Here is a 14,053-nt window from a genome sequence, read left to right on the forward strand (position 1 = left end):
CTGAGACTCTCTAGCTCAAATCATACTGATCTTCCTGACATTGAATTTGCCTTGTGTCCACTCTCTACAATGTACCATTTGTCCAAGTCTTTTGTGATCTCCTCATCCTCGCATACGATCATGTGCCTCTATTGCTCATAAACAAAGGGTTTCACTATTGTTCGCGACACGTTTCAATACATAAATCAAATCAAATCCGAACCCAGTCACACCGATGTTCACAGATTCCGTGTAATTCTGATAAACCTGAAAAGACATTTAGACTAAGAGCATTAGTGTGAGACGGTGTTCCAAATGAATGTAGATGCAAACTGGCTATCGTTTTTCGATCAATATGATTTAATGTGGTTATATTTCTGTCAACACTAGGGTCAATGTTCTTCTTCCTGGGCTTTCAGTGCAACTGGTAGCATAGAAGGACAGTGGGCAAAAAGGCATGGAAACCTGGTTTCTCTCAGTGAACAGAATCTGATTGATTGTCAGGAACCACATATTGGATGCTATGGTGGAACCGCATTGCACGGCTTTGAACAAGTGATTCGATTTCAAGGCATCAACTCTGAGGAAACTTACCCTTATATAGGAAAGGTAAATCCCCAAGACTTCTAGTAAGATTGTGGTGGAGTCTGGGTTCATTCTCATTTCATTTTATTTCATTTCTTCGGTCCTGTCTGCGTTCACTTGTAAGTTTTCTCGGAGGTTATTTTAATTACCTCTTGGTGAAGAGCAACGCTACCTGTGAGTGTGTCGAGCAGCATGGAATCACAACTGAGAGAGCCTAGAGAGTTTGGGTTCCTGACGGCTCCTGTCCTGACGCCAATTCATGGCTGCTCAGGCGGTGATGAGTCTAGGTCCCCGGCAGTGTCCATATCCAGTACAATTTCGTGCAGACAGAAGATGAGCTCTGTTTTTGTTCAAGGCAATATCTGTACCTATCTTAGATTCACAAAACTAGCTCTGCAGGTGAGTCTTGGATTTTGGCAGCATCTGCATCCAGCACACATTCATGGAGGTAGGGTGCAAGTGGGTTAGTTTTCTGTTAGTGTCTGTATCCAGCAGAGGTTCAGGGAGGCAGAGAGGAGGTGAGTTTTGTTTCCTGTCAGTATCTGTATCCAGCTCGGATTCATGGAGGCAGAAAAGGTGAGTTTGGTTTCCTGTCATTACTGCATCCATCATCGATTAATTGAGGCAGATTGAAGATTAGTTTGGGTTCTGTCAGTGTCGCTATCCAGCGCAGATTAGTGGAGGGAGGGGAAAGGAGTTTTCAGATTCCTGTCATGATCTGTATCCAGCACAGATTCATGGAGATGGGGTCAAGGTGAGTTTGGGTACCTGTCATTGCAGGACACCATCACAGATTCATGGAGGCAGCAATGGAGCTTAGGCCCAGTCCGAGATCCGGCAGCAACTGCAGTGACTGCATTAGACAGCGATATCTAAAGCAGCCTCCTGGTAACAACAGAATCGTGTTTGGACCAATGTCATGCCCAGCAGCATCAGTGCCAACTACTTTCCTGAGGTCCATCAAGACCTCCTTGTGACCAAGGCATCAGCGGAGTCAAGATGCTGCCAAAGATTGGGCGACTTTCCTTCCGACGGTGATAGAGAAGGGGACACATGCCTGACCAGCATGTCCATGATGGAGCACTTAGCAAGGACTATGAAGTTGGACATTCTCTTTATTTCTCCATTTCTTTCTCCTTTATTTTGTATGTTGTGATATCAAATGTGTTTTGAGATGGTGCTGCAGCGTGGCAACACTAGACAACACATTTCCCTATATGTGCAAAGAATATGCACGTGACACTAAATAACTCAAATGAAAATTCTTCGGTGCTTTTCAGAAGCACGGACTTTTTCCAACATCCATGGTGTTAGACCCTGAAACGCAATGCTTTTCAAATGGGAGCTGCCATCCTGGATCTGTGTCAGTCCTTCCCTAAGAGTCTGCCCTCAGGTTTCTGAAATTGTCACTGTATAAGCACCATTAAGGAGGCTGAGAGAATAAAATCTTTCAGCACTCCCACTCATCTGAACCTTATCTTGGAAAGCTCTCCTGCATCTTGACACAACACCTCGTACCCTCAGACAATGTGTCTGAGGAGTTAAGAATACTTCACTTTCTGTGAATTAATGCTCACCATTCCCACAGTTCAAAGATGTGGAGGTTAGGGGGATTGTCTATGTTACCTAACCATAGTGCGCAGGGAATTATAGGTTAGGTGTTTAAGCCATGGGAGATGCAGGGTTACAGGGATAAGGTAGGGCCGAATGGGCATTTTCTATACTCTGGGAATTCTATCATACTGTGAGTTAGCATCTGGATGTGACGTTCGGCTGAATCAACGGAACATTCAGCATATTCTGTCCTTCAGACTGGGACGTGCGCCATCCACTATAACAGTTAACATCCTAACACAGCGATGGACAGATCTGAAGAGTCAGGAATGTCTGTCTGCTTCTCCCATATGCCCCAACGGGCTGGTCAGTCACTCTCATATAATCTGCAATTTTACATGAAAAGGAATGTGAATATGTTGATTTGTTAAGAGAGGCGTTTACTCTTTAGGAATGTCATTTACCATGCGACTTGCTGGGTTGACATTTGGCATATTGTGGTGTAATTAAGAAACTTGGCTTGAATCGATACTCAGGAGACGTTTTTGCGTAAATTGCTTTACAGTTGATGTTGTTCCTCCAGAAGCCGTTGTTGTCTGTCGACACGTCACAATTGCCCCGAGTCTTGGATTTGATTGGGATCAGCCTCTTGCGTGCAAATCCCAGCTCTTTGTCTCAGTGTAACACAGTTTCACCTTGTTCTTCAGTTCATTCTTCAAGTCCTTACCCCAGCTCTTCCACACTCTCATGTCTGGACTCATCGTAGATGACTTGCGCGTTATTATGCAGGACAGCAATTGCTTTTGTTTTAGGTTTGTGTCAACACTGTTTAATTGTTCCTGTGGTAATGTGAGACCACAAGCAACGCAAAATTTAAGTTCATTGTCTGCCCATGCTCTCTGCTTTCCAAAATCCAGCGTTTCATTGGCCAAAGAAACAACTGAATGAAAGAAACACTCTCGTCATATGACAGGCGTACATGATCTGGTGACTGGGCATCACTCTACACTAAACCTATTCTCTGGCTATGTTTTATGGAGGTGATGACCTCTCACGCACTGGCTGGCGAGTCAACATTAACAGAGTCTCCTCTTTTCATGAAGCTCCAGTGTAGGAATTGTCACTCAGGCACGAGCTGGACGAGAGAAGGGCTTTGCACAAATGACAGCGCCAAGGAGTGGTCATTACCAGACAAAGGCCAGTGGCGCTGCTCATCATGAAGGCAGTAACATTCAGTACAACAACCTGAGGGCTGGTATTGATCTTGGGTAACAGACCAACAGTAAGTGACTGAGTGAGAGGAGTGGAGGTGACGATCACAACACAGCTTTGAGGAGGGGTGTGTTTGGCTGGGTGGGGTGTGGTGCAGTGGGGTCTGATAACAGCAGGGGTACCCTTTCTCAACTGGTACTTGATATTTTCCCGACCCCTAAATCTACAATCAATGCAGAACACATTTGCATGTCGTTGTCGTCTCATGTTGATCACCTCATTCACCCCTGAATGAATTATATTGGCATTGGGATCAGAACTGCTCAGTATGATAAATTGCCAATTTGGCAGCCTCAGTTTGGACTCCAGCACGAATACTCGGCTTGTGATTCATTACAACTTTAGTCCCTAATTTACACTCCATAGTTGGGGAAACGACCTGATATCAAGCGTAAAAGCGAGAATGACACCCCTTTCCATTCAGGCGTGACGTGACGTCAAGGAGCCCAAGAAAATCTGGAGTGAATGGAAATTGGAAGAAAAAAATCTTTTGGTTGTAATTATATCGAACACACTGGAAGGTGTTTGCAGTTATTTGATGGCTTTCTGCTCGGGACATGTCGATCGGAGTTCCTCAGTGTAGCCTTCTTGGTACAGCCACCTTCAGCTGCTTCGTCAGTGGCCTTCTATCCAAAAGGTAAGCAGGGGGAATATCTACACGATTGTCAGCACCATTTGAATTTATCACATTTTGAAGAAATCTGTGTCCAATGCGGCAAGGTGTGGACAATATCTCCACTTGCGAAGATAAATAACAAATGACATTCTCACCAGACAAGTGCCAGGCAATGACATAATCCAACAAGTGAGGTAATTTAATCATCACTGAGTCTCACATTTTCAACATCTTTGAAGCCTTTCCATCAACTAAACAAAAGGCAAGGATATGGTGGAATACTTCATCATCCCTGGATGACTACAGCTCCGACAACAAAGAAAGAAACAGTTATTTTATTGGTTGTCTACTATAGACATTGGACAGATTGGACAGTAGATCTTGGAAACGTGCAGATATAACAGAATTGCTGATAAGGGTGATTTGAAATTCCCCAATATTAATTGGAACGTCTGTGGTGAAGATTATCTGGATGGAGATGATTTTGTTGGGTCTTTCCAGGAAGTATTCCTGATACAATAAATAGATAGGCCGACTGGAAGAGGCCATATTGGATTTGGTGCGAGACAATTCGCCAGGCCAGGTGTTAGATATCTCGATGGGAGAGCATTTCGGTGACAGAAAGCATAAATGCCACAAATGTGCAGTCGCCGTGGGTAGGAATAGAAACGGACTGTATGAGAGGGAAGCCGAAAATGTGTTGCTGGAAAAGCGCAGCAGGTCAGGGAGCATCCAAGCAGCAGGAGAGTCGATGTTTCGTGCATGAGCCCGTCTTCAGGAAGAAGGGCTCATGCCTGAAACGTCGATTCTCCTGCTCCCTGGATGCTGCCTGACATGCTGTGCTTTTCCAGCAACATATTTTCTGCTCTGATCTCCAGTATCTGCAGTACTCACTTTCTCCTTTATGAGAGGGAATTTAATCTGGGGACGGAATGTTTTACTACTCTTCGACAGGTCCCGTGGAGTGTAAATTAGGAATAATTCTTCTATGGAAATGCACAATTAATAGAAATGTGTAGCATTTTTTTACTGTGTTGAATAACTTTGTCCCAATGAGACTAGTGCGGAATTGTAAAGGAAATGAGCCCTGAATGACAAGAGCAGAAGAACGGGATCTGGCGAAAATTTTGTCGATTACAGCGTCGAAAGGAAAGAACTCAAAACTGGACGAAGGAAAACTGGTTGGGGGCATGAGAAAGCCATGGCGAGAAGGATTTGAAAATATCCGAATGTTTTGCACACGTACATTAGGAATAAGAGAATGATCTGCGAGAGTCTAAGCTGGATCCAAGCCAATGGAGGGAACTTAAGCATCGAGCGTGGCGAGATAGAGAAGGATCAAAATGAGTTTTTTTTTTGCTGTAGTAGTCGTGAGAGAGAGGGAGCTTGATGATAGCGAGAATACTGGGGAAGAGCTTAATAGGCTTGAACTGATTGATATTTAGAATGTGGATATGGTATAAATTGTGAAAAGCGTGAGTATGATTCAATCTCGAGGGCAGGATTAGATATATCCACATTTCCTACGAGAAGTGAGAAATGAGATTGCTGCACCTCTGGCAATGATCTTTGAATCCAAGATCTTCACAGGAGTAGTTCGTTATGTTTGGAGGGAGGAATATATTGTAATTCTCTTCAAGGAATTAAATAGAGAAAAAAAAAACTGGGAATTATTGTCTAAGTAGGTTTACGTCTGTGGTCAGCAAGGTACTGGCAAAAGTTCGCAGATATAGGATTTTGGATTGTTTAGATAATGATTTTTGATTAAGGAAAATCAATATGGCTTTTTGATGAGCATGTCATGCATCACAATTCGTATGCGTTCTTTGAGGATGTGCTGAGACAGGTTGATGAAGGTCGAGCAGTGGATAGGATGTATATTGATTTCAGTAAGGTATTTGATGGGTTCCCCACGGCAGGCTCATTCAGCAAGTTAGGAGGTTATAGGATCTACTGAAATTTGGCTGCCTATATACGGAATTGGCTTGCCAAGAGAAGACAGGAAATGGTCGTGGATGGGATGTCATTCATTTGAAGGTCGGAGACCAGTGATCTCCTACAGGGATCTGTTCTTGGGCCTTTGCTCTTTGTTTTTTTTTATATAAATGGCTTGGATAAAGAAATGGAAGGTAACCAGAGACGTTTATCCAGGAAAAAGGCTGTCACGAGAGGTCATACAGTTATGGTCACTGGAGAAAGTAAAGGGAAGATACCAGAGGTAGGTTGTTTCCGCAGATGCTTTGATGCGTGGACTCCACTGCTAGCTTTGGAAGTAAAGTTAGAGACATTCACACCATTTAAGCGACTGCTGGTCAAGCACATGCACGGCAACAATTGGAGAGGTGTGTATTTAGGTTGATCTTAGATGAAGATAAATATTTGTCCCAACATTGGGGTCCGAATGGCCTGCAATTTGCTGCACTGTTCAGTGTTCTATGTTTTGACACTGAGTAGGTTTGACACCATCCAGGACATTCACTCAATTTGTCTGGCATCAAATCCACAAATATTAATTCCCTCCAATATCATCACAAAGTGACAGCAGTATATACAATTCACGACCTACAGCTGTGAAGTTGACTGATGGACTGTAGACAGAATCTTCCAAACCGAAGGCCACTTCCGCCAAGGAGGGCAGGAGATACAATTAACACCACTCCCTGCAACATCCCCTCAAATCAGTCACCATCCGGACTCAGATATTTATTGTCATTCCGTCACCGACTTTGGGTCATAAGCCTTGAACTCCCTCTCGAACAGAATAGTACCAATCAAAAATTCTGGAAATGTTCTGGAAGGCAGCTCATCACACCTTCTCCAAGCCAAGTTTGAATGAACGTTGACACAGTCTGCCACAACTACATTTTATGCCACCTTGGAATTAAACCTAGGTGAATGTGGCAATCCCTCCTGCTACACACAGACACCCATTCCAATATCACTCCCAGTATCAATCTCACCCCAGAATTGGCATCATGTTCTTCCCTGTGTCCTGAAGCTGAAGTATCTGCAACATTGATGAGAAGTAATTGAAAATTATTGACCAGAATCTTCACTCCATCAGACAGTAGCAACACTCTGAAAAGTCACCACATTTATAATTTTCCAATTTTCGTTAAAACACGGGCATGGTGGCCATACTTTAGACAATCAATATACTCCATCATTTCCAACATGCAGGAATTTACAGAGAGGCCAAGTGTGCAGGTGCATAATTCCTTGGAAGTGGAGCTGAGGATAGATAGGATGGTGAAGGAGGCACTTGGCACAGTTACCTTCATTGTTCAAATCATTGGTACAGGTATTGCGACGTCATATTGCAGCTGTACAGGACATCGACGAGGCCACATTTGTAAAACTCTACACAAGTTTTGTTGCTCTGTTAAAGGGACGATTTTTTAAACTTTCACAGGGTGCAGAAAATATTGATGAGGATGTTGCTGGGATTGGGTTTCAGTTATCGGGAGAGACTGAATAGGCGGGGCTTTTCTCCCAGCGGAGGAACAGAGGCTGAGGGGTGATATTATTGATGTTTATAAAATCATGAAGTACATGGATCGGGTGAAGAGCCGAATGGTTTAGCCATGGGATCGGCGTTCAAACCTAGAGAGCAGAGCCTTAAGGTGAAAGGGGAAATATTTGAATAGGCTCTGAGACTAATACTAATTAGTTGTAAACCAATGACTCTAATGTTGCAAGTATTGACGGTTTGGGAAACGTTTATCTGCATGTGAAGATTTGAGTTTACTAAAGGACGATCACAATTTTCAGATGAGTCGACCGAAAACACTGAAGAGGCTTAACTCTTTCTAGTCTAGTTTCGCTATGAGCTAACGAGGGAGTGAGCTTGATTGGGATATTGAATTGTTAAGACAAAGAACAATGTTCTTCATGTACTCACATTTCAATTCATTTGCAATACCATTGCTTGGTCTCAGTGTAGAATATTTCGAATACATTTAGCAATAAATATTAATTTTGACACAAGAAAACCCTAAAAATGATCTGATTTGTGATTGTTTCGCGCCAAGGCTCATGTATGTATGGAATGACCTGCCTGAACAAGTGGTGGAGTCTGGGGCAATTACAAAATTTAAAAGGTACCCAGATGGGTATATGGATTGGAAGTGTTCAGGGCCAAATGGTCGCGAATAGGACGACAATACGTCAGGATATATGATCGTGGACGTGTTGGAACAAACGGCTTGTTTTCATGCTAAGTCACTATAAATGTATATTTTTCGAAAAAAAAGTGAACAAATATCACACAGATTTGGTAAAATAAGTTGGCTGCCAAAGTAGGAATGCAGAAAAGTATCAAGAAAAGAAAAAATAGCTTTATTATGAACTTAATGAGCGTTCCTTTTCAACATTTTATTTAAACTATAGGATGGCGGCTTCTGCAGATTTCAACGAGATAAAATTGCTGCTAAAATCACTGACTACAAATGGGTTTGGGGAGGCGAGGTAGCATTGGAACAAGCAGTGAGAGAGATAGGACCGATGTCTGTTGTGATTAATGCAAGTCTGAAATCCTTTCAACATTATAAAGGAGGTAAGTCGCAGAGCACTGAATGATGTATTTGAATCAGATTATCGACTGTTCAAGAAAAGGTATTAGAAATCATAAATCTACAGACACATTTACTGTCACTATTTTGGTATTAATATTACTGCAAAGTTCACCATGGACCATGACCCTTCCCCTTGTTCCTCCCTACACCCCTCCCGTGTTACATGCCGTCCAGTTCTGTCAGATATCATCTAGTTAAAGCTAGACTATGCTACAAGGTGAGCTCATGAATGGTAATGACAAATGGACCTGCTCCCATTCGGAGTGATGCAAATAGCTCAAAACATTGTGCTATAGCTAAGAGAACTGACGGTGAGGTGTAACTGTCCTGATGTGCTGCTGAGTACCTGCACATGTCAGCGTTTTATTAATTGTAAACTGAAGACGTGACAGTCACTGTATCTGGATTAAGAGGAAGGGCGAGAGCTTCGACTTGAAATCTCTTGGCCTCGTGCTGAGAGTCCTTCACTCTCTGCTCCACCTCTTCTCTCAGCAGCTGTTTCTATTCTGTTCTTGATCTCCTCTCGTGTGGCGACTCGAGATGACTTGCAAAGATGGTGGTCTGAACAGGGAGGTGGACGCCTGCACAGCTTCCTTGTGATGATGACACAGGTCGTCTCCATGTGCAGAACTATTCCCTATTGACTCCGTCGACATTTCAAATCACAAAGCACTTCTACTGTACAACCCACAATTGGAGACAAACCCGAAAAATACTGAATGCAGAGTGGAGCTCCTTCATTACCCCAGGTGTAGGATTTTGTACGTTAACAGAATGTGTTAACACACATGGCAGCAAACCGATATTCCACACGGTCAGGTACCATGGTCAGTGTCTTCTGCACATGTCTGGGAAATTATTTCTACACCGAAAATAATTTCAGCAAGATATAAAAACAACAGCAAAAATTATTAAAAAATGGAAGAATGTAATCAAGGTCGGACCTTCAATTGGAAAACAGATAGTCTGTGATTAGGTGGAACAAGGGAATTAAATAAGAAAAGGGATGGTGGTCCAGTGCCAGCCGGAATGGACAGGAGACAATTAAAGAAAGTAAATAAATGTATGCAGAAAGTTTCAGGGCCTGAGGGAGTGTTATTTTTAAAAAAAAGAGACCTCGGGGCCCGCGTGCATAATTCCATGATTTTGGAGACACACGTCGACAGGGGAGTGAAAGCAGCATTTGTCAGTACATTGAGTATATGCTTTGCGATGTCATGTTCCAGCTGCAAAGGACATTGGTAAGGCCAGTTTCAGAATTTTATGTTAAAGTCTGGACTTTCTGCTGTAAGAAATATGTTGTGAAATTTGAAAGGATCCAGAAAATATTTACAAGGACTTAGCAAGGGTTGAAGCATTTGAGGGTTAGAGTGAGGCTGAATTGAGTCTAGCTTAGAGTTTTGCTGGAGAAGCACAGCAGCACAGGCAGCATTTGAAGAGGAGGAAAATCAAGTTTTGGGCAACAGCTCTTCCTGATGAAGTCGATTTTCCTCCCTCCTCAGATCCTGCCTGACCTGCTGTGCATTTCCAGCATAAGTCTAATCTGGACTCTGATTTCCAGCATCTGTACTCCTCACTTTCGCCCGAGGCCGAGAAGGCTGCAGCCTTGTTCGCTGGTACGACAGAGATTTAAGGGTGAGCTTGTGGAGGTTCATGAACAATAATGGGTATGGGACGAATAAAGAGGAGGAGAGTCCAAAACTAGAGACCGTACATTTAAGGTGAGAAGGAAAAGATTTAAACGTTAACTGAGGAGCAATGTTTTCACACAGAGCATGGTACATGTCTGGAATGAAATACCAGAGGAAGTGGTGGAGAGTGATACAAATACAACATTAGAAAAGGCATCTGGATGGGTAGATGCATAGGAATGGTTTACAGGGATATTGGCCAAGTGCTGGAAAATAGGACTAGATTGGTTGAGGATATGTGCTCAGCATGGACGATTTCCATCGAAGCATCGAAGCATTTCTACACTAAAAAGGTCTATGACTCTGAAGGATGTGCCGAGAGGAAGTGAGAATGGCAGAGGCGATGTCATTGGGAAACATTGATTAAAGTCAACAGACGTAAAGGTGAGGAGTGAGGACGATCAATTTGAAGACAGTTAGTAAAAACAGACATGTCAGTGTTCATTAATCAAAGCTAAATTAACACTAATTAAATATTTCACAGATAAACCATGTAATATGTTTCTCCTTACAGGAGTTTACTATGATGAAAATTGCAATGGATATGTAACTAATGACGTGCTGGTGGTTGGTTTTGGAATTGAGGATGGAATGAGATATTGGCTGGTTAAAAACAGGTCCGTACTCTTTGAAATAACAAACACCTGATCACAGACGGAGAAGGGACAGTGGCATGGAATGAATTTCCTGTCTCTATGCTGCAACTTTTGTATCTGTTCAGCGAGCACGTAACTCTGTGTTTATCTGGAATTGAATGCTTAATGGTTGTGCTGTCTGAGATGATATCTAAAAAAAAAGTCAGAGGCAGGTCTCCCATCACCAAGTAACGCTGCACTTACAAGTGTACGGTTCTTGTCTGAAGTATTGCTTCGCACAGAGGCAGGCATCAGAGTGTCATTAGCCCTGAATCACAACCAGTTTTTAAACTTACCAGTACAAATTACAAACATATGGTTAAAATTAACAGCTGTACACAACAAAAGAAAACAATTTCCTGGGGAAGTGGGCGGCAACGTCATATCTCAAACCCAACTGTACAACCTGTTCACAGGGAAACAAGGACAAAGCTCTAATCACTTGTCACTAGGACACTGATGGGATCAGATTAACAGCCCCAATTCTGGAACGTAGAACATAGAACTTTACAGCCCAGTAAATGTCTTTTTACACTCGATGTGCAACCAATCTGAAGGCCATGGAGCAAATACTATTCCATTCTCATCCATATGCCTGACCAAAGACCATTTAAATTTTCTGAAATGTGGCAATACCTCCACTGATGCAGGCAGAGTTCCAAGCCCTGACAACAATCTGAGGAAAGAAACTACCACTGACATCTGTCCAACGTCTATCTCTGTTGATTTTAAAGCCCTCCTGCCAGCCATCGCCATTCAAGGAAAAAAAGCCTCTCACTATCCAACCTATCAAATATTTTAATTAACTTATGTGTCTCAATTAATTCACCTGAAACTTTATCCTAACGGAAACAGCCTTAACTCCCTCAGCTTTTCCTTTTGCTATCTCCCTCCATAACTGGCGATTTCCCAGTAAATCTCATCTCAACCCGTTCCAAAGCATGCACATTCTTCCTGTAATATGGTGACCAGAAGTGTGCATATTACCCAGAATGTGGTTGCGACAGAGTTTAGTATGGCTTGAAGCATGATATCCTGTTCCGAAACTGAATCCCCCAACAATCAAAGCTAACACACCATATGCCATCCCAATAACCCTATCAACCTGGGAGGCAATATTCAAACATCGATGTACCTCGACACTGAGATCACTATGCTCATCTGCACAAGCACGAATCTGACCATTCGCCCATTACATTGGATTCTTTCCAAACTGAATCACCTCACACTTTACCGCGTTAAACTGCATTCGCCACCTGTCGTCATAGCTCTGCAGCTTATCTACTTACCTCTGCAATCCATACATCCTTAGTAACTGTCCACACCTCTAACGAACTTAATGTCATCCGCATATTAGTCCACCATCCTTCTCTTTCATTCAGTTCATTTCTATAAAAATCGACTAACAAAAGTAGATCCGAAACTGATCCTTACGGTACTTTATTAGTAACTGAACTCGAGAATGAATATTTTCCATCAAGTACCACCGTCTGTCTCCTTTCAGCCATTTATTCTTTGAGGCATCGCTGGCTGCCGTCATTACAATCACGGCAGTCAGGTTTGTAAGAAGCAGTCACATCTTGAGGGCCAGATTGGATACAAAATGTTTGATTAAACAAGTCCAGTGGTTCTGGTGAATACACACACACACACACACACACACACACACACACACACACACACACACACAGACACATTTCTACTTGATTTCCCAGAAGAAACATTATGTGGGTAGCTTATAAGAACGTACACATTGTTGTGTAATAAGGTAGATAGTATTACAGTGTAATGGGTGCTGGAATAGTTTGGTAAAGCTTGGAAATGTGATTTGGGCAGGGTAACCGGATATGGAACAAATTCTAAGGCCGAAGTATGGTTGCAGTTTAGGAGACACGGGGTAACCTTTGCCCAAATCAACCTATGCTCTGCACAGACTATATCCTGTGGCAGGCAACCTCAGAACGATGTTGGGTGAAAAAAAACCCTGAGAAAATCTCCTCCACCATAAGGCAAGAAAGAAATCTCCAGGAGGCCATATACACTTTCACTCGGCCCTATTCAATTAGAACTTCGTGTCTACTCCAGCTGCAGCCTATCCCTGATGATGATCTCATCCCATTTGAATTGTTGCAGTGAGTCTATACGTAGTATAAGGAGCAGCAATTGATGTTAAAGAAAACAATTTACTCTTTCCACCCTGATGCACCTTATTCTTTACAACTCATTGTCTAGCTCAGTAATTCCATAATTCAGTCCCGAAAATAATTCCAATCATATACAAGAGTGAAAACAGCTGCTTCTCCAAACATGTCTCTTTTATCAGCGTTTTGATTCCAACACCAATGGATTTTCTTATTTTGCAGCTGGGGAACAGACTGGGGTGAAGACGGGTACATCAAAATTGCTAAGGATAGAGGGAATCACTGTGAAATTGCCAGTTTTGTGCGGTACCCTATCGTGTAACGAGACAACTGATAAGACAGAGCTTCATCAATCCCAGCTGAATGAAAACCCGGACCATTTCTGTTAATGCTGACTCAGTCAAGGACATTGCTTTAATTGTCTGCTGCAAAGTTAAAAAGTGAAATAATGACGATTTTTGCACATTTCTATCACTTCATATAAAACCAATGGCACTGTCTGATTGATACGTATAGCCACCGTAAATGATAGAGTGAATATATTCTCCAGCTTGGAGAAGACAATAATCTGCCTGTACTGCTGATGACCAACAATATAATAAAGGCTGCCAGCAATCATTTTCAGAGTTTGTTTGTCCAAACGAACGTATTTGTTTTTGTGCCTAATGAATTGCCTTGTCTGCTATGAAATCTATTGTCAAACCATGTTGTAGACAAATGCACAGAAAATTTGAAGAGTCTGCGTTTTTTTGACACCAGCACAGTTACTGAATAAATGCAATGGGGTTGTTGAGGACAATAAGGCTTAATTGAACAGAGTCTAACCAGAAACCCTCCTGGAAACAGGTTAAGCCGGTCAGACTGTAGACTGGGAGTGTCCCGATGAGATTCAGTTCAGACAAATGCGAATATGTCGTTTCATCTACTAATTGTCACTGAACAGAAAAACTGGAAAACCGAGTATTTTATGTATGGCAAAGCAATACTTGTGGAGAATCGTAAATGA

The 14,053-nt window shown here is 42.5% G+C and overlaps 1 protein-coding gene across 1 annotated transcript; it reads left to right on the forward strand.

The window, feature by feature from the left end:
• Positions 1-6,128: 6,128 nt before the first annotated feature.
• Positions 6,129-13,369, forward strand: LOC140466535 (cathepsin J-like). The gene is made up of 4 exons (XM_072562008.1): positions 6,129-6,224; positions 8,396-8,561; positions 10,786-10,888; positions 13,270-13,369. The coding sequence occupies exons 1-4, from the start codon at positions 6,129-6,131 to the stop codon at positions 13,367-13,369; spliced, it is 465 nt and encodes a 154-aa protein (XP_072418109.1).
• Positions 13,370-14,053: the final 684 nt, after the last annotated feature.

Source organism: Chiloscyllium punctatum, chromosome 43 (assembly GCF_047496795.1).
Source record: "Chiloscyllium punctatum isolate Juve2018m chromosome 43, sChiPun1.3, whole genome shotgun sequence".
In the NCBI taxonomy this organism is placed as follows: domain Eukaryota; kingdom Metazoa; phylum Chordata; class Chondrichthyes; order Orectolobiformes; family Hemiscylliidae; genus Chiloscyllium; species Chiloscyllium punctatum.

What these genes read in the sequence shown, in the direction of transcription:
- LOC140466535 (XM_072562008.1), top strand. Translation starts at nt 6,129, where the DNA reads ATGGAAGGTAACCAGAGACGTTTATCCAGGAAAAAGGCTGTCACGAGA. An exon ending in CTTTCAACATTATAAAGGAG is followed by an intron (nt 8,562 to 10,785) that starts GTAAGTCGCAGA and finishes TTCTCCTTACAG; the next exon opens with GAGTTTACTATGATGAAAAT. An exon ending in TATTGGCTGGTTAAAAACAG is followed by an intron (nt 10,889 to 13,269) that starts GTCCGTACTCTT and finishes CTTATTTTGCAG; the next exon opens with CTGGGGAACAGACTGGGGTG.